Below are 25,935 nucleotides of genomic sequence, written 5' to 3'. Positions count from 1 at the left end.
TATCACTTGCAACACTGTGCTTATCTGAGAAGTTGGAGCCACTTTTTTTTTTTTGCTAAAAAAGTAACCATTTGATACATTTTCTGTGGATCGTTAAATCAATTCATTGTCAAATACAGTGTTCCAAGAAAGAGTCTTAAATCAATCGTCTTGAGTTCCATGGGTTTTTTGGTAAATACCATAAAGGCTTTTTTAGATTCAGAACTACACAAACAGTCAAAATTATGGGTTTCTGTTTTTTATTTTTTTGAAAATCAGGAAAAAACATTTAAAGCAATACAAAAAACATAAACAAATACACAGCATGCTATTGGCTGACACAATAATACAAAGTTTCAGACTAGTTTTACTTTATAAAAGGTAAACGTTTATACTATCTGATGCCTCAAAAGTAAGTGGTATTAAGACCACATCAGGACAATGTATACAGTATATTTTCAGGTGGAATTCATTGGTTTTTAGCTATTAAACACTTGTGTGGATGTTTTTAGAGGGATCCAAGAGATGTTCCCTAGTAAAAAAGAGAACCTATATGTTGGGAAATAAAATGTATAGAAAATATATTTAACCAGATAATTATGGGACATTACTAAGGACAATTTCCCAAGCCTCTCTTGTATTAAATGTTTTAAATTCTGTTCTCACAGTGCAGTGATATCACTGTTCTTACCCTCACCTCCCTCTTCCTCAGACCAGATTGCACTTCCAGAGAACTGCTTTAGATCTACCAACAATCCAGCCCCTCCACTTGCTTCCCCTTTACCTTCCCCATCATCCCCTTTCTCCTCTATCTCTCCCTTTGCCTCTGACTGACCCGTTAGCCTGGCTTGCTCCTCTGCCTCAGAACTCTCCACACTTGAGTTATCATCTGAGGTGTCACCATCTTTTTCCTTCGCCATACCACGCTGCTCATCATTTTCCTCCTCGTCCTCCTCATCTCCCTCGCTGTCACTCTCCTGGCTACCACCGTCCTCCACCTGTCCCTCCTCAACTTGGACATCCTGCATTTCTTCTCCGTCATCATCACTTTTAGGCCACAGTTGGACCCCAAAACGTGTCCCCAGAGCTAACGCTGTCCCTCTCACACGATCCCTGACCCCTCCATCCTTATACACCATGCGTCGCACAGTATATTCTCCATTGGCGTCCCTGTTCAACTTCTTGTACAAGAGGACCAGCAATACTATTAAGCCTAATAGGCAGAAAAAAAGGATCAGCACAGTCGGGGTGGACGTTTTGTGGTCCCCTTCAGGCATGGCTGACAGAGAGAACAGAGAGAGAGGGAATGGTCAAGCATGGGATTCATTAATTTCTATGAATGTTTTTCTATGCAGTGTCACTGTCTCTTGGGTTAGAAGATATAGTTAGAAAAAGAGCTTTCTTGTCTCTAACGTCACTCTCTTGTAGCTGAAGTAACTATAGTTAGCATATATAACATGTATACTTGAAACAGATGGCAACAGCTTGCTTTGCTCTGTGCACAGACTTGAAAGTATTATCGCCAATAAAAAACAAAAAATTGTTGTTTTTACATTTCAGTTTTTGCGCAGCCAGCTAGCCTGTAGCTTCATATTAGGGTTACAGAGTGTGAGTGTGAAAAGGTCAAATCTATCTTTAAGTTATTTCGATTTGTTGGTTGTTTTTTTAGCATACATTTAGATGTAGTGTTCATATACAAACAATTAAGGGTATTATCTAAGGGTATTTGGCTGGTGGCTGATGCCAGCCAATGCAGATTTCAAGCAACAATAAGTAAGTTATCAAACTTTATTCCGACAAAACTTGGGAAGAATAGATTTTGAAATATACTGTACCTCCTTATACTTTTCTTTCTTGAGTAGAAAAATCCTTCTGGCTTGGGGTCAGAATGTTGCAGTCAAACTCCTTGGGTGTCAAAGCAGTTGTTAATGGTTCATCAGAAGGAGATCCATTTGTAAAAGAATATTCAGGGTCTAGAAAAAAGAAAAGTAGAACCTTAGAACAACTTAACAGACAAGATTCTCCATCCAGTTCATTTTAATTGATCAAATTGAAAAAATAAACAGATTACCAAGAATTGCCAAAAGCTCTGCTTAAAAAATACCCTCTGAGGTGGTACTATATTTTGGCAGCTGCTCAATTTGAACAAAAAGTACTTTTTTTTCAGACGTGACATCAAATCTCGATACCATTATAAAAATATATGTACAATCCATGTTGGATGAAAAGTCACCAATGGTTAACATGTGCAATACGAACGCACCCTGGAGATGTGACAGGAAGTATTGTCTTTATCTTGTTTGACTGTGTATGAGAAGTCGTACTGCGTTGTCTCGGCTGACAGGAAGCTGGCAGACCGCTCGCAGCGTTGTTGGTTTCCTGTCAAAGATTATTGAGCAGCATCAGTCAGTCTGCCGTGAAAGGAAACTTTTTTTAATCATGGTATAAAGATCCGAAACAAAGTGTTACAACATCTCGTTTGAACAAAAAATAATAAGTATAATGATTTGAATTAAGTGCAATTAACATAAAAGCTACAATGAATGAGGGAATTGAGATTGGCGGTAAATGAATGCCATCATCACTTTCATTAAACAACCACTTTTAAGTATGCATCAAATAAAATATAAGTATCTAAACCAAGAAATAAGTATATATAAAGTACAATTAAAGACGGAGACATGAGGCACTCCTATAAAAAGGTAATAAATTAGAAAACATGAAGCTAAAAGAAAGATCTGGTCAAAATCTGAAAAAGGAAGGAAATAAACAATTTTACACTTACCCAGGTTGTGAGCAGAAGATTAAGTTTGTGCAGCCAGTACAATGGTAGGAAACTGACTTGTGCAACTTAATGTTCTTTTGTACTGCGTGACAGCATGTGTGTTAGTAGGTGTGTGGAGGTGACAGCGAGAAAAAGAGAGAGAGGGGGTGATGCATGAAATGTGGTGGAGAACGCTTGCTGCAGCCCTTTGAGTAGGTGGAGGCTGAAGGGGATGTGAACACAGATTATACAAAAAATCAAGCAGGGTGTGGTGGAAAGCCCAGATAAGAACATGTAAAGAAAAAAGAGGAAGACAAAGATATTTGAATTTTTCCCTTGTAAAGTTGCTATTTTCAATTCGCAGCACAGGTGCAGGTTACATTATATCGAGTGTAGTTTAAGAAAGGTCAAGTCATTCCAGTTTACCATCAGGAAATGTACATGATAGTCATTTCCTGTGGCACATTGTTATCTTGGACAATCATTTGTCAGTGTATTGCCAATAATAACACTTCAACTCCACAAAGGATAGATAGGGTCAAGATGATATTTGAATTTAAATATAAAGTTCAACTTTTCACCTTTTGACACTACACTGAAAAAGGGTCTCAAATTGTTACATGAGTCCAAGAAAACCATAGAAACTAAAGCATGATCGTAAAAATGATTAGATATCTCTATCCAAAAATATGAAGGTTATTATCACAAACTACCAATTTTAGACCTACCAAAGTACTGCGCACAACTTAGAAATGTGAAACAAGCCACATCCTGTTTTCAGCCCCTACACGTACAGTCATTTCACACTGTATCACCCTACATGAGAACATCTAACAGATCAATCATAATGTGTTATCAACTATTTTTGCAATTTTAAGGCTAATTAAGATGCCTTATCTTGATTTTCTTTTCAATTTACCCATTGTTTGGTGTCTTCTTGTCTTTAAAAAATGGATAGTTTTGCCTTCATATCTATAATTTTGCAAAGAAAATGGTGGTTTGATTATAATAGGTTCAGACAATTTCCAACAGTGTTTGTACAATACATAAGAAACCAATATATATCGCAGCGACTCTCACACCTCAACAGGTTTTGAGACGTGACTAAATTCTCTGAGTGATTGTTCAGTTGCATTACCGCCAAAATCTGGATTGCAGTGTCACCATTGTTCACGAAACCACCGTCAAACACTGTATGCCTTATGGTGGTTTGGCGCTCGAGAAATCACTTTGCATCGCTGCCGAGTTGATTTCCGTTCTGTCAGACCTGCTCTATCGTGCTTTTAGTTGACCTTAAGTTGTTCCATACTGCCAGCCTTTCATGCAACAGGTCTGTGATGCGATATTCTGTTCTTCTTTCTTGGTTGATCACACTCAGTTTGATTGTTGTTTAGATGCCCAACTCTTGATTAATGGACTTTAACTCCCACTGTACATTTTACATCCATATTCTATTTCATTTTGAACAATCCTTTCTTGAACAATAATATCCTGCATTATATCTGTTACTGGACCTTTGTATTTACACTTGTATATTTTCCACATGTACATATTTTTTATTTTATACTCTTTAACTTTTTGAATTTGTAATGCTATTTTATTTCTATTTCTGAAATATGTTGCACTGTTTATTTCTTGTGTCTTAATTTCTCTTATGTACATTGCCTTGTGTTTTTGATGCTGCTACAACGCAAACATTTCCCAAATTGGGATCAATCAAGTACCTATCTATCTATCTAAGGATTTGCAACATATAATCGAGTATGCTATGCAGACTAGAAGTAGAAACAACCCACAATGCTTTGTGCAGGGGATATGATCAACAAGGTCCAAGGTTGGTAAGCAGTCTGTCTTTCCTAAATCTACTGATCGCCTCACCGTGTTGTTGTTTGTATCTGGGGTGAACTTTGGGACCTCAATATCATCTTTACCTAGGATATTCAAAAGGGGCCTTATCATTATTTCCCCCTGTACTTAAACATCTTGATTTGGCTACTTAGTTTTTCTACCGTAACACAGTGACATCACCATGTAAGACTTGCGCTTCTATTGGCTAGAGTTTCAACACTTTGCACGTGATGGGGCGGGACATCTCTATTTTCGGACTGATCACAACAGAGCTGGCCAGATGCAATCAGTTCAGACTATGCTCTGGTTTCGGACAGAGGGTGAAAAGAGGTAGGCAGTATGAGTTTTTAAAAGACATTTAAAAAAAGCATCACACAGTAGACGCACTAAATACAAATATTAACCTGAATATTAGCATTACAGGGTCCATTTGATTTGCCACTTCTGGACACTGATTACATTTATAACACATCAAAGGGTTATTTTTAATAATTAATTTATCAGAAATTCAGATGACGATTAAGAAAAAAACTATATAAAATGTGTGAAATCTGTAGGGTGTTGAATCCTTCATACAGCAATGCGTTTTGGGTGTGTGCATGTGTTGTTTTGAGTAGCAAACGCATAACTTCACCTAAAATCCCACATGTATGTGATCTAAATCAGAACCTTTCTTGTTGCAAATAAAGAGCCATTCCGTTAATACAAAGGAAGAATTCATGTTTATTGAGTTTTCACAATGTTGTCTCATTAATCTGCTACTGGTTTTACAGTTGGTGTTAAGAGGTCAGCGCATAAAGAAATATAAATCCCTTAATAACAAAGGGAAAAGCTTGACGTGGAATGTACCATTGCTACACATAACCGACTCGTGGAGAAGTAAAAAGGACGCCTGTAAATATAATGGCAAAAAAACTAAGATAAAAAAAAATGTAAAAAGATCACTCCATCTTTTAACACCTATATAAATGCAATATCAAACTTAAAAAAAAAATATCACTGTGTCACTTCCTCTCTTTTGTAGCTGCGACACTGAGACATCTAAAGTGTTTTAGTAAGATTGCACTGTAAGTAGTGTTAGGTCCTTTTAGCTTACATTTCTGAAACAAAGTGACACCAGAGATCATGGTTCTTTAGGTGGCAAAAGATGGTGCAGCTCAAAGAAAAAAGGGGAGGCAAATATTTCTGCGTATTTATCTCAATAAATATCTTGCCTTGGGATATCTCGGACAACTCTTCAATACTGCAACTCTCTCCGGATAACATGAGGTACAAAATCACAAGTGTTACCTTATCATCGACTGCAAAGACTACACAGAATTACAATACACGGAACTATTCAACTACGCTCTCCTCAGCTATCAGTCACATAATTCTCACTGTCAAGGTCAAGATTTGGGTACCAAGAGATTTTCCTACATACACACGGCGTAAAACAAAGCACAAGTCACACGATGAACTAACAATCAGGGGGTTTGAAAGGACATCACAGTTTAGCAGCGTTAACTACCTGGTTACATAGCCCTAATGGTAACATGTGTGAGCGCTTGAAAGAAAGAAAATCATATTAGAGGTACTTAATCGCCTTGCTATAGAATGTCAGCCTTCATTCACTTTTTTTTTTTAAATGCTTAATTTCTCTAGTTTATGCATTATTGTGGAGGCATTAGTGCCATTGTTATGCCTTCAAAGCTCTTCAAAATTAGTGTGTGGGTTTTGCAAAGCTCAAAGTTGCACTATAAATACCACCAAAAAGCTGCAACAATACTCCTTCATATGAAACACAAAACATATCACTCTTTGCAGATGACACCCCGCTTGAATCCACAGTCTGGAAATCAGAAATTGTCGTCTGGTTTTCTTCACAATAATTGACCTGGTTGTAAAGCCACTGTGATTCATAGATAAGTCGCTAATCGACACTACATTCTTCCACTCGCACAGCTTGAGTTACTGTTGATTATAGTAAGGCTATGGTCTATGGATCTAGTAATAGTGCCCGTCGAATGTAGTGGTGCGCCGCCTTGCTCATACATCCCCATCCTCGATGCGAGCCAGCTGCCTCTCCAGCAACTCGATTCTCTGGCTCTGAGCGAGGACGACGGCCCGCAACGCCTTCATCTCTGCCAACAACTCGTTCAGCAAATCTTCCTGAAAGAAAGGAGGGAAAAGGTCAGAAATCTACTTATAGTGAACACATACTGAGTACTGTACTTTGTGCCGCTACTGTGGCATGTTTCCATGCTTTAATGTTCAAAAAGGCTCTGTTGTGATGGGCAAGTGCTTAAGAGATGCGTCGGAAAAATCTTGGCCCTTAGAATATCATGTACAATGTGTTGGAGCACGAGCCAATAGAAGCGCCAGTAAACAAAGGTGTCCAATGGCGGTGTCTCAAGCAGGGAGGAGGGTGTGGTAGAGAAACTCCCTCTGGAGGAAACTTTGGGGTGTGAGCCCTTACAGACCACTTACACGCACAACAAAAACTATACAACACACTACAGGAAAAGGAAAGCCACAAAAAGCATGATAGGGCCCACTTTAATTTGCACAGCCTTTTTTAACCAAGAAAAAAAACCTCTTAAAATATTACAATAGTCAAAATCTTGACTATATCTAGTCTGAAATCTTAATATCAATATTATATCAATAAACTGGCCGGCTCTAATGACTCTCTCCACTCACCTCTCTCTTCGGTCTCTCGGCATTTCCATCCGTCTCTCTCGTGTTTACTCGTGGCACCTCTTCTTCCGCAGAGTGCGATGTGGGACCGGCTGCATTCGAAGGCGAGGCGTTCCCAGAGTCCTGCGGGGCGAGCTTGGGTTTGCTTTTGAGGATTTCTCTGTGCTTGGATTGAGGAGCTGCGTACCCGCCGCTCAGAGAGACCAACAGGGGCGGGGCATCCTGCCCAGCGATCCACTCATCAGCCAGGAGAGCCGGCTCTGACCCAGCTGTGTCCGGGTAGAGGTCTCCCTGAAACAGATCTGACTGGGAGGCAAGATGGAGACGGAATATTTCATTATACAGTTATTGATCGACTTCGCAGGCATTTTCTTATCCAAGCAACATAAATGGATCCTTTTTGGATAGGTTTGACTTTTTAAAGGCTTACCTTTCGTGGTACAGTCATAGAAATGGGTTCCACTTTCCTTTCATGCAGTTTGTAGAACCTAAAGAGGACCAGGAAATATGTCAGGATAAGGCTGATGTATACAATATTTAATTTTTATATAAACAAACACCATGAGAAGAAACATGTCACTGAATGCTACTTATTGATGATAACGCTGGCACTTCAGCCCAATTATTCCTACAGAATAAAATCCATTACATAATTTCTACAAGGGTCAGTAACTTCCTTAAAAAGCTGGGCTCTGTAGTTTTAACAAACACAACTCCAGCTGTATTAATGTTGAATTATTTGGGGAATATTTTCAGCTACAGACTAATAAACATTTGGTATAATATTTAGTATATATAGTTAATATTTTCCGGGTAATGGAAGAACGTTGTGTTTTTGTAATAGATTGTTGACAACAATTCGTTCTATGGCACATATGGACAAGTTATGAGAGGGTTTGGCTATACTGACGAGAGAAAGTAGGATTAAGGATGGACTAAGTTGAGAATGATTAAAAAATATCTATCACTAGCCCTTTAAAACTATGTTAAACTAATTAGAAACATTTTTTTTTTTAAAGCATGACTGAACATATTTACCTGGCAATTTCACACTTGTTGACATCGACACCTCTTTTGCTAAGAAATCCGGCACCTCTCTGAGGCTCCTTGCTGCTGTACAAGCTGAGGAAGTGAACATACGGGGACTCGTCTGTCACTTCAAAATACCGGATGGTGCAGTCCCCCTGAAAGCCAGAAGACCATGTGATCAAGACGACTGAACCCAAAATGAAGTAAATCAGTGTTTTCTGTAAATCTGTACCTTTCCACACAGGTACACCATGTTGGTATCAGGGTCATAAAAGGGTAAAAGAACTCCATTACTTGTATCCATCTCCTGTACTGCCATTGGCTCAGACAGATCTTTCTGTACAGAGACAAAAACAAAATAAATATTGATTAAACACTGCTTGTACACAAAATATACATTCAACCCACCTCACATTGCTATGGTAAGTTAAGGTTAGATCTTAGGAAGTATACATTTACAACAAGTCTGTTTAAAACATTAAATAGGTGCCCATATCAACATTGAAACACTTGCTGCTTGCTGTAGATAAAATCTGTTCTTAACACACCCCCAGTGCAAGAGTTGTGGGACAATACTGCTCTCGTAACGCAAACATGTATTCCAAACCTGATCTGAGTCCAAGACGCAGCTTAAAAAGGTAGGAGTGGTCCGTAGATATCTGGCAAAGCTACAGTGTGTTAGCAATAAATCCCTCTTTGTGTTACCTTCCCTTAAGCTCAACACAGAAACACTGTCCAGGGAAACACAAACGATGTACTGGAAAGGTCGTAACTCAGGAAGCCTCACGTTAACTTAGATAAAGAAGAAGAAGAAGAATTGGGAGGGATGAAACCCTCTTTAATGGTCACACATGCAGAGCACACAGCACACAGTGAAATTTGGCCTCTGCATTTAACCCATCCTAGTGCCAGGAGTCTAGTACTAGGAGCAGTGGGCAGCTATTGTACAGCGCCCGGGGAGGTGAACTGGGACCTCTCCAAGTAGCAGTGCACAAACTACATGTCCATCAACCGCCACACCCTTATTTTGTCCTGATAAATAAACAAACTCTACTTTGCACTGCAGAATCGTTCAATATGAACAACATGTATTGCACTTACCGGATCCCACAATGCCATCTGTCTCTCACTCATCCGGCTGAAGCCTGTGGTCAGGATCTTCCCATCAGAGAGGAACACTGCTCTCATTGGCCTGGTGCCATCATGGACCTTCTCTTTCACCTAGGCAAACAATGAGATGGTACATTCCTTATGTGGAAGCTTCGTACCATAGAAAGACCCAGCAAAGAAGCACTATAGGACTGTTTTAGTGTCCTCACCTTGAGGACGGTGCCGCGTCGCGGGTCGATGACTCGCAGAGCCTTGTCCTTGCAGACGGTGCACACAGCGCTGCCGTCCTTGTTCCAGCAGACACTGTAAATCATATCTGGGTGGGCATCACTCAGCTGGTACACAAGCTCGCCTGTGCCCACGTTCCACACACAGATCACATTATCGCAGCCTGCAGAGAGGAAGACATAACATCCATTAGAGCTTTAAAGCAGACAAAAAAACATATTTTCTGCCTGAGTATAAGTGTAAGTCTCTATTTGAGTGTCTGTTTCTTTAAGAATACCTCCCGAACACGCACATTCTGTTCTGATTGGTCACTGTTTATTATGTCTGCACCGTTTAGGGAATGACCGTAAAGGAGTGTAGCCTCACTTTCTATTTATATAAATTACACTGTTAGTGTGTCGTCAAAACTAAATGGAAGTCCTGACTCCTACTCCAGCTACTGAATACTGGCTTGGGGCATTTCTCCATGGACCCTAGAAAAAGAAACCTCCCTTTTCATAATATGGGTATTTTAAGAGAATAAATACTAAATAAAGGAACAGAAATGAGATTGCTGTCTCGGCTATATACTGAGTTTAAAAACTGATTTATGTGGAGCAATGCCATTAAGAGCTATGTATATCATGATGAGTAATAAGCAATAGTTTTAAAGGATAACTTAAAGGATGGTTGAGCAACAAACAGACGTGTAATCACCGCTAAATGCACTTTAACACCGGGGTATCTTCTCTCGTAGCTACATTGTACTGCCATGTGGTAAATGCTTGTATGCTGCTCATGCTCTTCCTGCAAGTCATGTATTCATTTTTGTTACGAGTATAAATGTCATGTTCTTCTTATATGTTGTATGTGACGGGACTACGGATGGAAATGAGCTCAAAGCTAAAACCCGGCTCATTTACACTTGTAAGCATTATTTTTGTTTCAAAGTGTTCATCAATGTGCGCTGTCCCGTTTCAAATAAACGATTACCGGTAAATGAAAAAAAAATGAGCAGTGTGTGTTTTGGGATACATATGCCGACACATAAAACAATCAAGCAACATATCTTTGCAGCAAAGAGTAATTCTTTTTCAAGTTTATCACACCTTCCTCTCTCCGTTATACTTCCATTACATGTTATGGATTGCCAATTGGCTAAATCGATTTCCTGGCTTGTAGAAGGCAGTATTATTCAAATCTATCACTGAACACCAACACAGTAAGATAAGAGCTGTTCTTTAATACACAATATTTACAAACAAGAAGAGTATCTGGATAATGTGTAGTGTTTACGACATGGATACAAAAACAAGTAAAGTTTGCAACCATGTCGTAGATTTTGTTAAATGTTGTTAAAAAGTGAGCATAAATGCTTGTTGAATGACAACGAGTTGTATGTAATAAAGAAACTCCTTTGATATGGTCTGCCAGCACACACCCTTCTTTTAGTTTTCTATGTAAATGTATGTAAAACAGATTATAAACCACATTGGGCTTTTTGCATGATGGCACACTTTAATTCATGCTCCCTACAGTGAGTAATGTCAATAAGGTATATTTCCGCAGTCACAGACAATCTAAGCAGTCTTTTAAAAACCAATTACAGGGCACCAGGATGTGATGAATGGCGTTACCTGCAGTCATGAGGATGTTGAAGGCAGTTGGGTGCCAAGCCAGGATTCCCACTCTTTTACTGTGTCCTTCGAGGGTCACAATGGCCTCAGTCATGGGGCTCGTCAGGCCTCCGTCTGGTATCTGCCACACCTTCAAACCACCAGACACAGCAGACGTATGAATGTGATTCATTCAGCTGCACGAGGGCTACTGATGTGTTTGTGATGCATTGACATGCAATAGGTTTTTTGATCAGAGCAAATTAAACACTCTTAAGGCAGAGCAAGGAAAAAAAGTTTAACTGATCCAAACTACTCTCATGGAGTTTGAGGCCAGTTAGCGTTTTCAACCCATTCGCAGATATGGAGGAATATAGGAAAAGTGTTTTTCCTTGTTCTGGAATAGTTTAACATTTTCAAAATCTATCTTATTAGCTTTCTTGCTAAGACTTAGATGTTACGTTTGATACCACTTATGCCTGTTTGGTTAATATGAAGCTACAGCAACAAAACAGTTAGCTTAGCTTAGCATAAAGACTAGGGGGAAAAGATAGCTTGACTAGTTCACCACATAATCCCTTGTAAAACAACAACACATTGTCATTGTATCAACATTTGAGTAAAATAAATAAAATATGACCTGTTATTCATTAAGCTTTACAGGTGATTAGCCAAAGTAATGCTAGCTGTTGCCACCTGCTTCTTCCATTTGTTCCGAGCTAAGCTAACCCTCTTGTAGCTTTAAGTTCATATTTCGTGCACAAACGAGTGGCATTGAACTCACTCTTGGCAAACTATTTCAGGTTCACTTAAAGGTCACCTTATATGCAAAATCCACTTTCTCATGTCTTTTATACATTAACATGTGTCCCCTCTGTCTTAAGAGATTCTGAAAGTTTCAGGAAAAAAGATTCTCTCTCTTTTTCACAATTGTATTGTTACCAGAATGAAACATGGCTTTGAAACAGACTAAGACTTTTTACAAGACCTAGTTGACATTTCTGTGGTCAGGGTGGTCTTTGTCATATGTGACAGCAATAACTGATTAAGGGCCACAAAGCCACCATCACACAGGCTTGCCAAGTGTTGACCTACCTTCACGGTGCAGTCTTCTGAGGCACTTGCGATGATGTTGTCGTCATGGGGAGACCACTGGATGTCCAGCACCGGGGCTAAATGTCCACACACTGTAGGACTGGACTGATCGATTCGGCCTGCCTGTGGGAGAAATCAAAAAGTTAAGATCTGAGACAGTTAGCTAGAGAAACTTTAACATATTACAGGAGGATAACCTTTGTCCACCAATTGCCTTTGCACTGTGAAAGCGCTGTATGTGCATTCCAGGACTAAGCATCAAAGACTTGCTGACATTTTGCTTTTAGTAGCAGAATGGAAAATAGGAAACAAGATACAGGCGTTTCAAATGTATTGATCGACTGTTTTTTATAATGCTGAATGTAATGCAACCTTGCTGATGGGAACAACGAGGAAGGCCCCTCCTCCGCCGGATTCGATGATAACGGCGATGAATTTGGGGTTGACCGCACAGAGGGAGGTGTCCCACGTCACTCGGGACACTCTGATATCGTCGATGCAGTGCTCAGCTTTCCACGCTTGGGCGAAGACATGGCGGAACTTGCTCTGCCGGACCACACCTCGTCGGAAAGACATGTCTCTGTGGAGAAAATTAAAACCCCCATCATAAGTGAATAATGTGGCACATTAAGATGAAAACCGTGGTACCTAATCTTCTTTAAACTGTTGGTTGAACAAATCAAGTTATTTTATGATGTCAACTATGGCAATTGGAAATGAACTACCTGTGCCAAGGTTAAACACATAAGCTGTGTTGACTTTGTAATACATTCTTTTGATAGCTAACATTTTAATGCCTTATATGCACATTTTCAGGCACTGCTGCAGGTTTCAACAATGTGCCACATTAATGGGATGAAACCTTATTTTATTTTAATTATGGCTTCACCTAGAACCACACAATACTTACTGTAAACATCAAGGATGCCTGAAGACGAGTTAAATATTAACATTTGAAGCAAAAAAGCTAGAAACAAGAAAAGATAACCTTAACTTGGAGCATTTATTGACTTATTACTGCTATTCTGAACATTACATTTGAATGTGTTATTGATATGTTTCACTTTAAGTTTTGTATATTTGTAAGATGATTTACTGTTATACTTTTGGTGTAGATCAATAGATATGTATTGTTGTCCCATATGTTAGGAGCTTAAGTAAAAATATAACTATATAAACCTCTTTAATTATGGCTTTAGTCATTTAAATTCCTCAAAAGTGTAACAAATTAACTTTGTTAAAGCTATCGTTATCTGTCCAGCTAATTCAGATTATTGAACACTCAGATAAGTTATTCAGGGTATCCACACCTCTTTATTTTGTCAGTTAGAAATAATAGGGGGTGTCAAAACACCAGGCAAATTATTTTATGATAGGAGCCAGTTCTGAAAAAGTACAGTCAGGCTCCATTGGATAAAAGGGCATGATCCGCGTGAAACCAAAACAAGCTGAGGGGTTGGGCAGTCCGAGCTGCTGGGATCCAGTAACTCCATCTGCCATGTACCTAATGTTTCACAGTTGTCAAAGCAAATGGTCTTAAAGCAGGTATGTAGGCTGTCGTCCATTATTCCCCACTAGCTTTAGCGGCGATAAAACTGCTTCACATCAATGCAGCTCGTGCAGTAGACCCCACGACACTACTATTAGTAACGGTTGTGTTAATTCCCTGCTGTACCGTTACAAATTATCCAGTATTTAACATCGTTTATATTGGGGTTTCTATTGTTGTCTCCACACAACGCGAAAACATGTAGCCAAGAGTAACTACAGGCAACAAAGGACGTACAGCAATTAATACCAGACATTTCAAGACATTTTTCTCGAACACAATAGCATACCTGGCTTTCGACCTGTCCTAATGGGGAAAAAAAGATCACCAAAGATTCGGGCGTGACAGGATGAGGCCAATAAAATAATCCTCCACCAGCAGCAGTAACTTAATCCTCTCCCGTGTCCAGGCAGGCTTTCACGTCGATTGCGCAGACCTAAAACAAAATACGTCCACTAGTAGTACATTCGCATTCTTATTGTTACCGCTGTCGCAGCTATTCTCATGTTGGTTTGTCATTAACTGCGCATGTCTGGTGTAGTAAAAGCCTAACCGGATAGCGCATGTCCCGGGCTAATATGTAGCTAATGTAAATGGTGCACAGCGACGAGGAACGCAGACAAGCTGATGGTGATGCTGTGGGAAGCGATGCAGACGGTGTTCCCCCTTTACAAACGATTTTGGATTCAGCAGAAAGGCAGAATCCCGTACACTTCCGCTCGATATATCAAAGACACGCAGAGAGTCAAGAGCGATATCTTCCGCCTAAATCCAGATTGGCACTGACCGGATGTATACGAAGTGGTGTACGCACTTGGGAAAACTGTTTAAACTGGAGAATGTTAAATATTTTACAGTTTAATGTATAAATGTTCAAACTTAATGAATCATTAATATGCCTGTGTCCAGTCTAACCATTCGGCGCGTGCGTGGGGAAGAAAGCCCCTGTTTTTTAATGAATAAACCGGTTTTGGAAGACTTTTGTAAAGTTCTGATCGTGGATGTTAAACTGAAAAACAAATGTTTTAAAACAAGCTTCCGTATTGACAGGAGTGTTTAAAATGGAAAGAAATGTAGGGACATTAAGGGACAACATGCAACAAAGGGCACTTTGGCCCGGACACCGAAGTTAACCCTTTTTTATTTATTTAATAAGTTACTAAAACACATCCCAACAAATATTAAGAAATAAAATAAAAGTAGAGTTAGGCTGCATAAATATTGTATTTATTATCCCCAAACTGTTCCCCAAAATGTTCTGTATCTTGGGCCAAATTAACTAAAATAAAAATTGAAAATTGTAACAAAGTCATTGACACAAACTCTTTTACTACATCAAACACTAACAATGGTATTTTATGTTTTTGTATTACTTTATAGCAGGGGTGGGGAACCTTTTTCCTCTCAAGGGCCATTTCAATTTTTACAACATCCTCCGAGGGCCATACAAATTATTGAACTCAACCTCTGCTTAAAAATACTAAAATCACAGCCCATTAATTTCGCCTTTCTTTCATGCTGTGCAAAGAAAAAGCAACCTCTTAATCCAGATATTTGACCATGACTCGCGCATGCATGCACGTGCACGGTGTGGCATGACCACCCAAACAGAAAGATATGGACACAAGATATTCGCAAATGTATTTAGTTTCCTATCCATGTGAACATGATTTAAGTGGGGGAAGATTTTTTTACATGTTGAAGTTAAAAGCATCAATCTGGTGCACTTTGAGAGCAACATTAAGAGATCTATGGATACATCTCTCAACATCCATATGAAACAGAACTGTAAGCAGATTTAATTTTTCTTTATGGATATTTTACAAATCACTCCCCTTTTAAACTATATTTTTGTTTATTAATAACAGCTTTATTCTACTGTCATATAGTATTTTGCAATTTTTGAAGTGCCGGAGCGGTGTTCCGGTGTTCTCCTTCAGCACTACACCCCTGTCAGACGAGACATACAGTACACAGCGTGATACCACTGCAAGTGAGGTTTAGTATTTAAATGAATGTAAAATACAAACAGGTGTCAGGTTACAGTCAAGGGCGAGACTTTGTTTTGGCCACTGAAGACAGAGGACGCCAGAAGGTAAAAAGAAACGGAAACCTCGAACCTAGTTATGTTAGACCTAAATATTATCCTGGTCATGGTCGTGCCATAAACAGGCAGCTTATTTAGCCAGATATGTCAATGTTAAATTCACAGCACATCCGCTATCTGAAAACCAACTAGCCTATAACAACATACCTTGATGGGACAGGTTAACAATTAATAAGACAATTTTACAAGCGTTTACAGCAACAACATGTATAAAATGATGTACTTACTTTCGTGATGTTGCTGGGAAGAAGTGATTTTCTCGTTCGCCGGTAACCAGTTGCGGCTCCAGAGTATTTGTGTTGGGTAATATATGGTAGGGCTAACCCATACAGTGGTGGGGCTCAAATCAGTATTTGCAATGTAATTACATACACGCAGGAGTGGACTGGCCATCTGGCATACCGGGCATCGTCCCGGTGGGCCGTTGACCCAATGTGGGCCGGTCCGCAATGTTTTTTTTTTCTTTTCGTTTTTTTCCCTCTAAATTCCCTCCAATTGGGCCGGCCAATTGGCTACACAAGACTAGCAGTGTGTTGCCAGCATCGACACATATTATTGGTCTATTGTTTGTCATTGTCAATCAATCATGGGCTGACAGGCTCAGAGAGCCCTGACAGTGCTGTCAATTACAACACAAACCAGGGTGGGGCGGGACCTCATGGCATGGGTGGGAGTCGCGGGACGGGCTGCTGCTGAGCTGAAAATGGATAAGCAGAAGAAATGCCCGGGTGGCGCTGAAAAACTGCGACTTAAAAAGCTGAAGTCTCTGGAGGTGGAGGCTGCTAAATATTCTAAATTGACGGACCTATTTGGTGCCGGGGTCACCACCCCAGCAGGTGCTGCTGCGCCGGGAGACGAGCGAGTGGAGGCATACATGGTAAGTAACGTTAGCTTGGGGCTGGCTAGGCTACATTTTTGAGACATGTCCAAAAAAAAAGGAGAAAACGTTTTTACATTGAATGTGATGTGACCTAATGAACTGCATAGTCCTACTTGTGACAACATATTAGCCCAGAGTTGAAGGGCTGTGAATGTTGGTAGTTGTGGTTGATTTTGTTTAAATATGCCGAATTGTGATATTATGGGTTTTTATTGTTCAGATGATTTAGCTAGGCTAGCTAAGAGCTGCTAACGTCAGCGGTTTCTTGTACCCATAGCAACAGTAAACGTTCACATGGACCAACGAGCTGTAAGTAGAGATGAAGCTGCAGAATAAAGCTGTATTGTAAATACAGATGAGATACTTTGAATTTTAGCACAAAATATAAGTAAACCTATAGGAAATAATTAGATTAATTTGCAATATTTGCCATTGAATTTATTGTAATCTTTCAATTCATTTATTGTTTATTGAGGTGATAACTATTTCATAATTTGTGTGTAACTTTAATTTCTGTGTAAATCTGTTACTTTTACTGTAGTTTTCAAATGGCTGTGTATAGTGCTGTCTTGAGCATTTTCAGGTATTGTCACAAAGATCTGACTTTTTTGCATTGGAAAACACTAGTTAGTGTCATAATGAAAACATGGCAAAGCCACTAGTGTTGTTACGCTCGCGAACGTTTCGTTCAATATGAACTAATCTTTTATCTTGTACATTATTCTGTGGTTTTGAGTTATTTCCCCATCCAATGATAAATGCTTTCCCTATATCCAGCCCAGACAGGTTCACGGCAAGTCCAGCTGGTCAGTTCAGGGAGAGAGCCAGACCAATTCAGGCAGCCCAAAGACTGCACCACCTGAGAGGGAAAAGGCTGTAGAGAGTGAGGAGTATGTCAGCCCAAAGACAGGATCACCTGAGAGGGAAAATGCTGGAGAGAGTGAGGAGTTCATCAGCCCAAAGACAGGATCACCTGAGAGGGAAACAGCTGTTGAGAGCTATGAGTGTGCCAGTCAACGAACTGATTTTTTTTCACAACCTGATCAGAGAAATCTCCAGTCATTTTTAAATTACCATCCTCAGCAAAAAAGTAGCAATCCAGTGGTGCAGAAAGTGTTCTGTAGCAGAGACGGCACCAGTAGAAGGTGGCTGACGTACTGTCCAGAGCGTCACATGCTGTATTGTTTCATCTGCATGGCATTCGGTAAGAGAACTGATAGCAGTCTGTTCATCAGTGGAATGTCAGATTGGAGGCATATACACCAGCGCACAGAGGAACATGAGAGAAGCAGTGGACACAGAAACTGTGCTGAAGCTTACCTCTTGAAATCTGCCAGTACTGATATCAGCAGTGTGTTTGGTGGCAGTCAGATGTCGGCGCACAGAGAGCAGGTCAGAAAGAGACGGCAGGTTTTGGAGCGCATCATAGATGTCATCAAGGTTCTTGGGAAGAGGGGGCTTGCATACAGGAGGTCAGAAAATGAGGCAGCATATACTCTGGAAGACCACACAGTTGATCATGGTAATTTCTTGGAACTCATACTTCAACTGGGGAAGTATGATTTCTGTTTAAAAGAGCTGCATTGACAGCTGCATTGAGAACAGCAAAAAGTTGCATTTGTCTGGTGGCACGAGAGGCAGAGGCTCCCTTGTAACTTTACTCTCCAAAACCACAGTCAACTCATTGATAGATGCAATTCACCATCTGATTCAAGAAAACATCTCCAGTGATATCAAGAAAGCAGGAATGTTTTCAGTGCAGCTGGACACAACACATGACATCACCTCTCAGGATCAATGCTCTATAATTATGAGGTGTGTTACTGATGTTGTTCATGAGAGGCTTGTTGCAGTGCTGAAGTGCAGTTCATCCACTGGACAGGCCTTGGTCAACATGCTGTCAGAAGTTCTGGACAAAATGGGCCTCAGCAAGACCATGTGCATTGGAAATGCGACTGATGGGGCATCAAACATGCAAGGCCAATACAAAGGATACTCCTCACTATTGTCTGCACAATCTCCAAACCAGGTGCATGTATGGTGCTACGCACATGTACTAAATCTGGTGCTTGCAAACACAACCCAGATTGTTATTGAGAGTGGGTCCCTGTTTGCGCTCCTCAATGGCATTGCGGTATTCATCAAAGAGTCATATAAAAGGATGAATGTGTGGGAAGAGTCAGGCCGAAACAAGAGACGTAGACGCCTTGCTCCTATTTGCGAGACACGCTGGTGGGCCAAGCATGAGGCCCTGAAGAAGGTGTTTGGCTCCTTTGGAAAACCGGAAGATGGTCTGTACGTTGATGTGCTGTTGACATTATCAGCTATACAGAAACAGGCAACAGTGAAACCATGTATCCGTGTCATGGCCAGAGGATATGCAGAGTCATTGCTCAAGTATGAGACGATCTTGACGGCTCAAATCTTCCTCCGCATATTTGAACATACCTCTCCATTGTCTAAATACCTTCAGACGGCAGGATTGGACATCCTCTCTGCTCACAGAATGGTGGCATCGACACAGGATACGCTGAAAAGCTTGGGAAGAGATTTTGAATCTGTAAAAAAAGCAGCAGACACATTTGTCAACTGGACAAACACAGAAATCTAAGAGAGAGATGACACGGACATAGAAGTGGAGGCCACACTGCCACAAAAGTCGAGGAGGATGAAAAAAGTCTTGCCTGGAGAGATGGCTCAGGATGAGACCCTGGATGATGCAGAAAAATCCTATGAGGTGAATGTGCATAACCGGATCATGGACACAGCAATTGAAGCCATTCATAGGCGCTTTTTAACACACGGCAATCTATATGCTGACTTGGCATGTCTGGATCCCAGAAACTTCCCTCAGCTCTGCACCAGTGCTTTTCCCCAGTCTGCCCTTCAAGACTTAAGCAAGTGCTTGCAAGGATTTGACAGCAGAGCAACCAAGGAAAATATGCAGGCCGAGTTGAAAAGCTTTGCACTCCAGTGGAACAGGCTGAAGGCATCCCCATTGGCAGAGTACAAAGCAAGAACAGTAGAAGATGGATCAGGTGGTGAGGAGGACAACACAGAAGAGGTTGAGATAACTCCCATAAACTGTTGCTCCTGCAAAGAATGCCCTCTGTGCTGCTACCAGATACTTCGCCGTTTCAACATGCTAACAGATGCATACCCTGTCCTAGGCCTTGCTTATAAATACCTGCTTACATTATCCCTCACACAGGTGGCTTGTGAGCACACATTTTCAATTTTGAAGTTTATTAAAAACAGACTCAGAAGCACCCTCTCATCTGATAAATTGGAGGCATTTATGTTGATGGCCACAGAGAAAGACATCCTCATGTCCTTGGACTCTGACTCTGTGATAGACAGACGAGAAGAGTGAGCTGCTTAAAAAGCTGCTCCACTGATAAGGCGAGAAATATTTAATATTATTGTTATTATCACACATCACACATTATGGATGTAGTAATTCATTATTTGTCATTTTAATGATGCTTTTCAGAAGTTGTATTGTGCTTATGTGTTGATCCTTAATGGTGTGATCATGTACACTAAATTATCAATTATTCTCCATTACAGGTTGTTCTGATATATTTGAGGAGTCGTTCTCCCTCTGTTCTATATGTGGACTTGTTCTCTCATTTGGGACCACTGTTAGAATTTGGTAAGTTTATCATGTATTTTTTTATGTTGTATAAATTCATACTTCATAATTTAAAAAAAGTTTTGAAAGAAACGCACATCCCAAAAGTGTTCAACTCTAGGTGCAGGACAGAGGAAAACATTTTATTTATTTTTCAGACTTAATAATGTATCCAATTCCCTCTCAGGTTGACCACTTGACATGTGAGAGCTTGAGGAGTTGTTCCCCCTCCGTCCATGTTCGAGGACTTGCTCTCTCTCTGCGTCCACTCTCTACCTTCACTGGACCAAAGTTTGGCTGTTGAGTCTCCTCTAGTATGGTGAGTTTATAATTTTTTATGTTTTATGAAATCATACTTAATTTGTGATGATTAGAGACTTAATAATGTATCCGATTCCCTCTCAGGTTGACCACTTGACATGTGAGAGCTTGAGGAGTTATTCCCCCTCCGTCCATTTTCAAGGATTTGCTCCCTTACTGCCTCCACTTCACCACTTTTTGAGAAGTCTATGATTTGTTGAGTATGTCATGTGTCTTATAATGTTATATGAATTCATACTTGATTTGTGATGATGAGAGACTTAATAATGTTTCCATGTCTCTTTTAGGTGGACCACCCTATATATGAGAGCCAAAGGAGTTTTTTTCCCTCTGTCCCCTTTTGAGGACCTGCTTTGTCTCCTCCATCATTCACTGGGCCACTTTTAGGCTCCTGAGCTTATTTCATGTGGTGAGAGGAATGCAATATGTGAATGTTTAAAGGTTATGTTTAAAGGTTTATGTGAAGAAACATACTATATGTGTGATAAAATGACAATTGGTAATTCATAAATGTCTCTTTATATTCTCTGCTACCATTATCTCCTGTCAAACAGGTTTTCCTGACCTGCTAGAAGTTCTTCTTGATGCTTGAGTCATAGATCATATCTGAGAGCTTCGTCTTGACTTTGTGAGTTTATTATGCAACTTGTTTTGTCTCAGATTGAAACAAAAGGTTTGATTATGATTATGTCCTGGCTGAAGATTTTCATAATGATGGTTTTAATTTCAAACATCTGCATATCTTTTAAGTTCAATTAACAGTTATGCAGGTAGGCCTTAGGGCTCTTTTGAGACTTAAGTCATCCTTCATGACAGATACATTTGTTCACTAAGTGTCACTACGTCACAAAAAGGCTACATGGCTACATATATTTGTCAGTACACAGATACTGAGTACAAGTTCTGTCTGCTGTTTCTTGCAGGTCATGAATTTGGTGAGGAGTGGAGCTGGCTGGCTGTGGACGGGAAAGTATAGAGCAATACATACTTGTGCACATACACGTATATGAGAATGCATATCTATTCAGACCTGTAACCCATGTCTTAGACTTTTCACACAGCTACAGTATATATATATATATTTTTTTTTTTCCAATTCTCTATTTATGGTTTCATAATGAGTGAGTGAGTTTCAGCTCTAATGCTGCTACTGTCTGTAATATGTTTCTATTTAGATTATTTGTCAGGATATTTTTTTGTTATTATTGTCCGAGTCTGGTTTTAACTAATACTGGGCTTACACCAAAAGATTTTCAAAGTCACAGACTAAAAACTGAAAGGGTAGCATAAGGGTTCTTCCCGTTAGTCTCGTCCCACCTCTAGTCATGACATAACTTCTGTTGTGATTTGACACTATAATGAATAAAGATTGATTGATATAGCTGTCAATTTTAGTCCTTGAGTTCATAGTTAAGTGCTTTATTTGTTAACTGCTATCAAGGAATATGACTCTCCTTTGTAGTATGCATGAGAGAAGATGCCGCAAGTTTAGTGGACCTCTATGTAGTGTCCGCTGATAATGTAGTGGGCTGGTCTGGACAGAAAATGCCAGGGCTGAATTTTTGTCCCAGTCCACCCCTGCATACACGCTATATCGACCCCCTTGACAGTGAAAAGCCACGCGTGAGGTTTAGATTATTTCCCTGTCTCAGTCCGAATGGAACTGTATGAAATAAAAAGGCACATTTTACACGTCTTGTAGTAAATAAAAAGGGAGACCTGGAGCCAATCCTGCAATTTCCCCACAGATGAAAGAGTTGACATGCTGAAAACCCAACCCCTGCAGGGGGTCTGGGGGGATCCTCCCCCAGGAGATTTTTTGAAATACTAACATAAAATACACATTCTGGTACTCTCTTGAGAAGAACAATAAATAAATCTATTACTACAAGAGATGTTTAAAGAAATGAATGCCATTTTAGTTTTTTGTTACTTTGTTCTGAAAGCTGAACCTGCTGCTCCTCACAGAGAGAAGAGGGAAGGCTGTGTGAATTACTTTACATTGTGGATAAGGGTGGATAGCCCCCCATTGTTCTGTGTGTCAAAATGAAAGACAGCCTATCAATCATCAAACCGTGGGGTCTTATTTCATTACGTGTTGATTTCTATCAACACGTAATGTTGTATCGATGTATATAGAGATTTACTACAGCAAAAGTATTCTCCGTCGAGACTTCCTACAACAACACCACGCCGTTATCTTGATTCTGATTGGCCAGAAGACATTATCAAAGATGTTCTATTGAGAAGACGATCACTACGTGACAAAAGTTTTCAAAACCGTTTCCACTCTTCGGTATTTCCAGACAAGTGGCTACTGAAATCAATCTTACTAACTGCTGTCGGTGCAATTTACTCCGCGCGAGTTGGCGGACTTTATTTTGCTTACTTTAACATCATTTTTCATGGCGGGGCTAAGGTGGGGCTAAGCCATTTCTTGGTATGGCTGTAGCCTACCCCAGCCATACCCTGGCGCCGCCACTGCCGGTAACCGCTGAGTCGCCAGGTGTACGGAGACGCTGTGGTCAATTCGTGGTTGCTGACCGGCCAATTCTTTGTAGCGATACGAGCGCTGATTGGCCATAGCTGTCAATTATTGGTAGAATCTTGGTAGCATACGGGAACGTGATTGGTTATCACTACCAAGAGTGAGATTTAGCCATGGATTTAGCGCATTGATAACCATCAATTAGCCGAAATACGTCCTGCTAGCGTGGTTTCGAATCCCACTCAATCCCTTGTATATCAGAACATGTAAAGGTGGAGCTTATTTATTATTTTACCATACTTTTGGGTAGGTTGTGATGTGAATAAAATCAATGGATCATTTAACTACCAAGAATGAGCTCGACTCACAGATGTAGGGCCGGTTTGAGGACATAGCGCGTTAGCCTATGTTTGGTAACCGTGAAGTAGCCGAAATACTCCCTGCGAACCGGTTTCGAATCCCGCTCAATCCCAATGTAAAGGTGGAGCTTATTTATTATTTTACCCCACTTTTGGGTAGGTTGTGTATAAAATCAATGAATTCATTGTCTGTTTATATTATTGTACTTTGTAACATAATCTAAATCTTCAAAGTAACTCATGTTATCAAATCAATGAGGTTCAGAGTCAAATCTTTGCCTCTGAAATGTAGTGAAGTATTAAGGAGCATGCAAGTCAGTACATCATTGCACAGTACTTATATAGACAGGGGTGCACATAAGTGGTACGCAGGTACGCATGCGCGGCAACAATCTGAAATGCGTACCGTCACTTGTGTCACAAAGCGCATTTGCGTACCGATGTATATGTGAAGCTTTTCCAGAAGGCGGTTAGATCATCGGACGACGGAGTTGGTCTCCGTGTGCACAGACAGGGCTGCTGTTAACGTCGGCCTGTACAGCAGCACTGCGCTAAACAGCTGATCACAACGTTCACACGCTCTGTGGTCACGAAGCTCTGCACTCTACTACTACCCCCCGAAATGATGGCGTCTGTCTTTTTGACATATTTTTTTTTGCCTGATCCAGATTGCTCCCTCTCCTCTTTTCTTTCCCTGTACTGCTGTGTGGTGTACGGCACGTTACTCTGCACCTGTTAGCGCCTGAGTAGCTGATGGCAATGGCATGTTGAGAAGCATCATCTGAGAGCTTCCAGGCACAACCTGTGAGGGTCCAGGCACTTGAGGAAGCTTCACAGATGGTACCATGTATGGTGTTAAGAAGGGTGGAGTCGGTGCAAGGAAGGGAAGAGCATAGTATGGAGGTGGTGGTGGGACCTGTGAGATGGCCACTGGTTGTGATCTCTTCTGGAGCTTTGCCTCACCAGCAGTGTTTGGTGGTAGAACAAAGGTGTGAGGCTCAACCAAACTGCCAGGATACAGAGATCTCCCTTTCTGCATTGCCACAAGAAGCTTCTCAGGTCCTGCCATGGGAGCGTCAGGAGCGGGGATACCCTGCTTCAGGATCTGCTGTTCCTGAGACCTGCGACGCCTGCTGAACCTGCGGAAACATGAAACAATCAATATTAATGAACAAAAGGGAATATTTGAAAACGAAAAAAAGTTGGGATTATTAATGAACAAAAGGGAATATTTGAAAACGAAAAAAAGTTGGGATTATTTTGAACAGTAAATCGTTTTATTGGGTAAGTATTACAAAGTAAGTATACATGTTTTGCAGTATATGCAGTATGCTTATTTACTCACCATTGTGTGACAGTTGCAAACATTCACTTCTGGGAGCTGGATGGTGGTCTCAGGTGATCACGCACTCTCGGATGTGCTTATAAGCACGTATCACCATTTTGAACCGTGAGACCCTCACTCCTTTGCAGCGCACAGTGTTTTTGTAGAGGTCACAGAGCCTTGTGAAGATGGCCTCCACCACTCTGTTGCAGTCTGGCCACTGTGCCAAAAAGAAAGGTAAATTGGTCCTTACATCGACTGAGGTGGATTGTTGTGAGGACTGGGCGCTGGTGGATGGAGGTGACACTGTCGATGTAGGGACCACAGACAGTGAGGACAGGGTGCTAGTGGATGGAGATGGAGATACAGAGAATGATGCTTTTGATGAGGCAGCAGGTAACCTTTGAAGGTGGAATGTGGGGACAGTGAAGTCCTGAAACTCCTGAGGTTCAGCATGACCTTCATGAACCTCCATTGCCACCTCGCAGCTCTCTGACTCTTGTATGGCCAGCTTGTAGTCCTGCAGAACTTGACCAGTTTGCTGATAAATGTACTCCACTCACATCAGTTCCTCTTTAAAATCAAATCAAAAATAAAATTTGATAATACACCATCATATATATAATATCATTTTAAATATAAATGACTTAATCTAATTACTCTTGGTATTTAGATGATATGTTATTTGCATATCAATCAGAAAAACATAATGCAAGTGATAAAATTGTATATATTAGTATTCTACAAGCAAATACAATATGTATCTAGTCTACCAGTGTACTTTCGTGGCCCAACATAAGGGATGATCTTCTTGCCTAGAACCTCCTCTGCCAGAGTATTCACAGCATGGCGAAGAAGATGATTGTAGCCGTGTGGATGCTGCTGCTCATCCCTTGTTGCTGCCACAGCCCGGTCCTCATTCCAGCGGGCCAGTCCATCCAAAAGA

General features: G+C 40.6%; 3 protein-coding genes across 11 annotated transcripts; 1 reads left to right on the top strand and 2 right to left on the bottom strand.

Moving 5' to 3' along the window:
- Window positions 1-222: 222 nt before the first annotated feature.
- Window positions 223-2,927, bottom strand: LOC307033766 (uncharacterized protein). Of its 3 annotated transcripts, none has more exons than XM_079672351.1 (4): window positions 2,765-2,927; window positions 2,243-2,358; window positions 1,815-1,952; window positions 223-1,258 (listed from the first exon to the last, which is right to left on the bottom strand). In XM_079672351.1, exon 4 carries the CDS (start codon window positions 1,254-1,256, stop codon window positions 642-644), a length of 615 nt encoding a protein of 204 aa, XP_079528477.1. In that variant the 5' UTR covers window positions 1,257-1,258; window positions 1,815-1,952; window positions 2,243-2,358; window positions 2,765-2,927; the 3' UTR covers window positions 223-641. The 3 variants fall into 3 exon arrangements, with proteins under 3 accessions (XP_079528477.1, XP_079528478.1, XP_079528479.1); XM_079672352.1 differs by having other exon boundaries at window positions 2,243-2,390; window positions 2,765-2,924; XM_079672353.1 differs by lacking the exons at window positions 2,243-2,358; window positions 2,765-2,927 and adding an exon at window positions 2,051-2,235.
- A 2,363-nt stretch (window positions 2,928-5,290) lies between these two features.
- coro1b (coronin, actin binding protein, 1B) lies at window positions 5,291-25,198 on the bottom strand. 3 transcript variants are annotated; one of them, XM_079672281.1, is made up of 12 exons: window positions 25,011-25,198; window positions 24,629-24,804; window positions 12,700-12,907; window positions 12,328-12,450; window positions 11,254-11,383; window positions 9,619-9,800; window positions 9,401-9,520; window positions 8,532-8,636; window positions 8,309-8,454; window positions 7,701-7,758; window positions 7,274-7,576; window positions 5,291-6,742 (listed from the first exon to the last, which is right to left on the bottom strand). In XM_079672281.1, exons 3-12 carry the CDS (start codon window positions 12,901-12,903, stop codon window positions 6,620-6,622), a joined length of 1,494 nt encoding a protein of 497 aa, XP_079528407.1. In that variant the 5' UTR covers window positions 12,904-12,907; window positions 24,629-24,804; window positions 25,011-25,198; the 3' UTR covers window positions 5,291-6,619. The 3 variants fall into 3 exon arrangements, with proteins under 3 accessions (XP_079528407.1, XP_079528406.1, XP_079528405.1); XM_079672280.1 differs by lacking the exons at window positions 24,629-24,804; window positions 25,011-25,198 and adding an exon at window positions 16,211-16,351; XM_079672279.1 differs by lacking the exons at window positions 24,629-24,804; window positions 25,011-25,198 and adding an exon at window positions 14,166-14,621.
- LOC307033726 (uncharacterized protein) lies at window positions 16,512-24,611 on the top strand. 5 transcript variants are annotated; one of them, XM_079672284.1, is made up of 7 exons: window positions 16,512-16,860; window positions 17,641-20,265; window positions 20,434-20,518; window positions 20,685-20,816; window positions 20,903-21,227; window positions 21,373-21,446; window positions 21,742-24,611. In XM_079672284.1, exons 1-2 carry the CDS (start codon window positions 16,642-16,644, stop codon window positions 18,448-18,450), a joined length of 1,029 nt encoding a protein of 342 aa, XP_079528410.1. In that variant the 5' UTR covers window positions 16,512-16,641; the 3' UTR covers window positions 18,451-20,265; window positions 20,434-20,518; window positions 20,685-20,816; window positions 20,903-21,227; window positions 21,373-21,446; window positions 21,742-24,611. The 5 variants fall into 5 exon arrangements, with proteins under 5 accessions (XP_079528410.1, XP_079528411.1, XP_079528409.1 ...); XM_079672285.1 differs by having other exon boundaries at window positions 17,641-20,518; window positions 20,903-21,013; window positions 21,106-21,227; XM_079672283.1 differs by having other exon boundaries at window positions 17,641-20,518; window positions 20,903-21,018; window positions 21,106-21,227.
- Window positions 25,199-25,935: the final 737 nt, after the last annotated feature.

Source organism: Notothenia rossii (assembly GCF_949606895.1).
Source record: "Notothenia rossii genome assembly, chromosome: 3".
NCBI lineage: Eukaryota > Metazoa > Chordata > Actinopteri > Perciformes > Nototheniidae > Notothenia > Notothenia rossii.
Note: the sequence above shows the minus strand (reverse complement) of the source record. Positions and strands in the feature narration are given on the sequence as shown.

Coding starts and splice junctions, on each gene's coding strand:
- coro1b (XM_079672281.1), bottom strand. CDS start 12,903: ATGTCTTTCCGACGAGGTGTGGTCCGGCAGAGCAAGTTCCGCCATGTC. Junction 9,801..11,253: donor CAACATCCTCATGACTGCAG/GTAACGCCATTC, acceptor TCCTCTCTGCAG/GCTGCGATAATGTGATCTGT. Junction 7,577..7,700: donor CTATGACTGTACCACGAAAG/GTAAGCCTTTAA, acceptor CTTGCCTCCCAG/TCAGATCTGTTTCAGGGAGA.
- LOC307033766 (XM_079672351.1), bottom strand. CDS start 1,256: ATGCCTGAAGGGGACCACAAAACGTCCACCCCGACTGTGCTGATCCTT.
- LOC307033726 (XM_079672284.1), top strand. CDS start 16,642: ATGGCATGGGTGGGAGTCGCGGGACGGGCTGCTGCTGAGCTGAAAATG. Junction 16,861..17,640: donor AGCGAGTGGAGGCATACATG/GTAAGTAACGTT, acceptor CCCTATATCCAG/CCCAGACAGGTTCACGGCAA.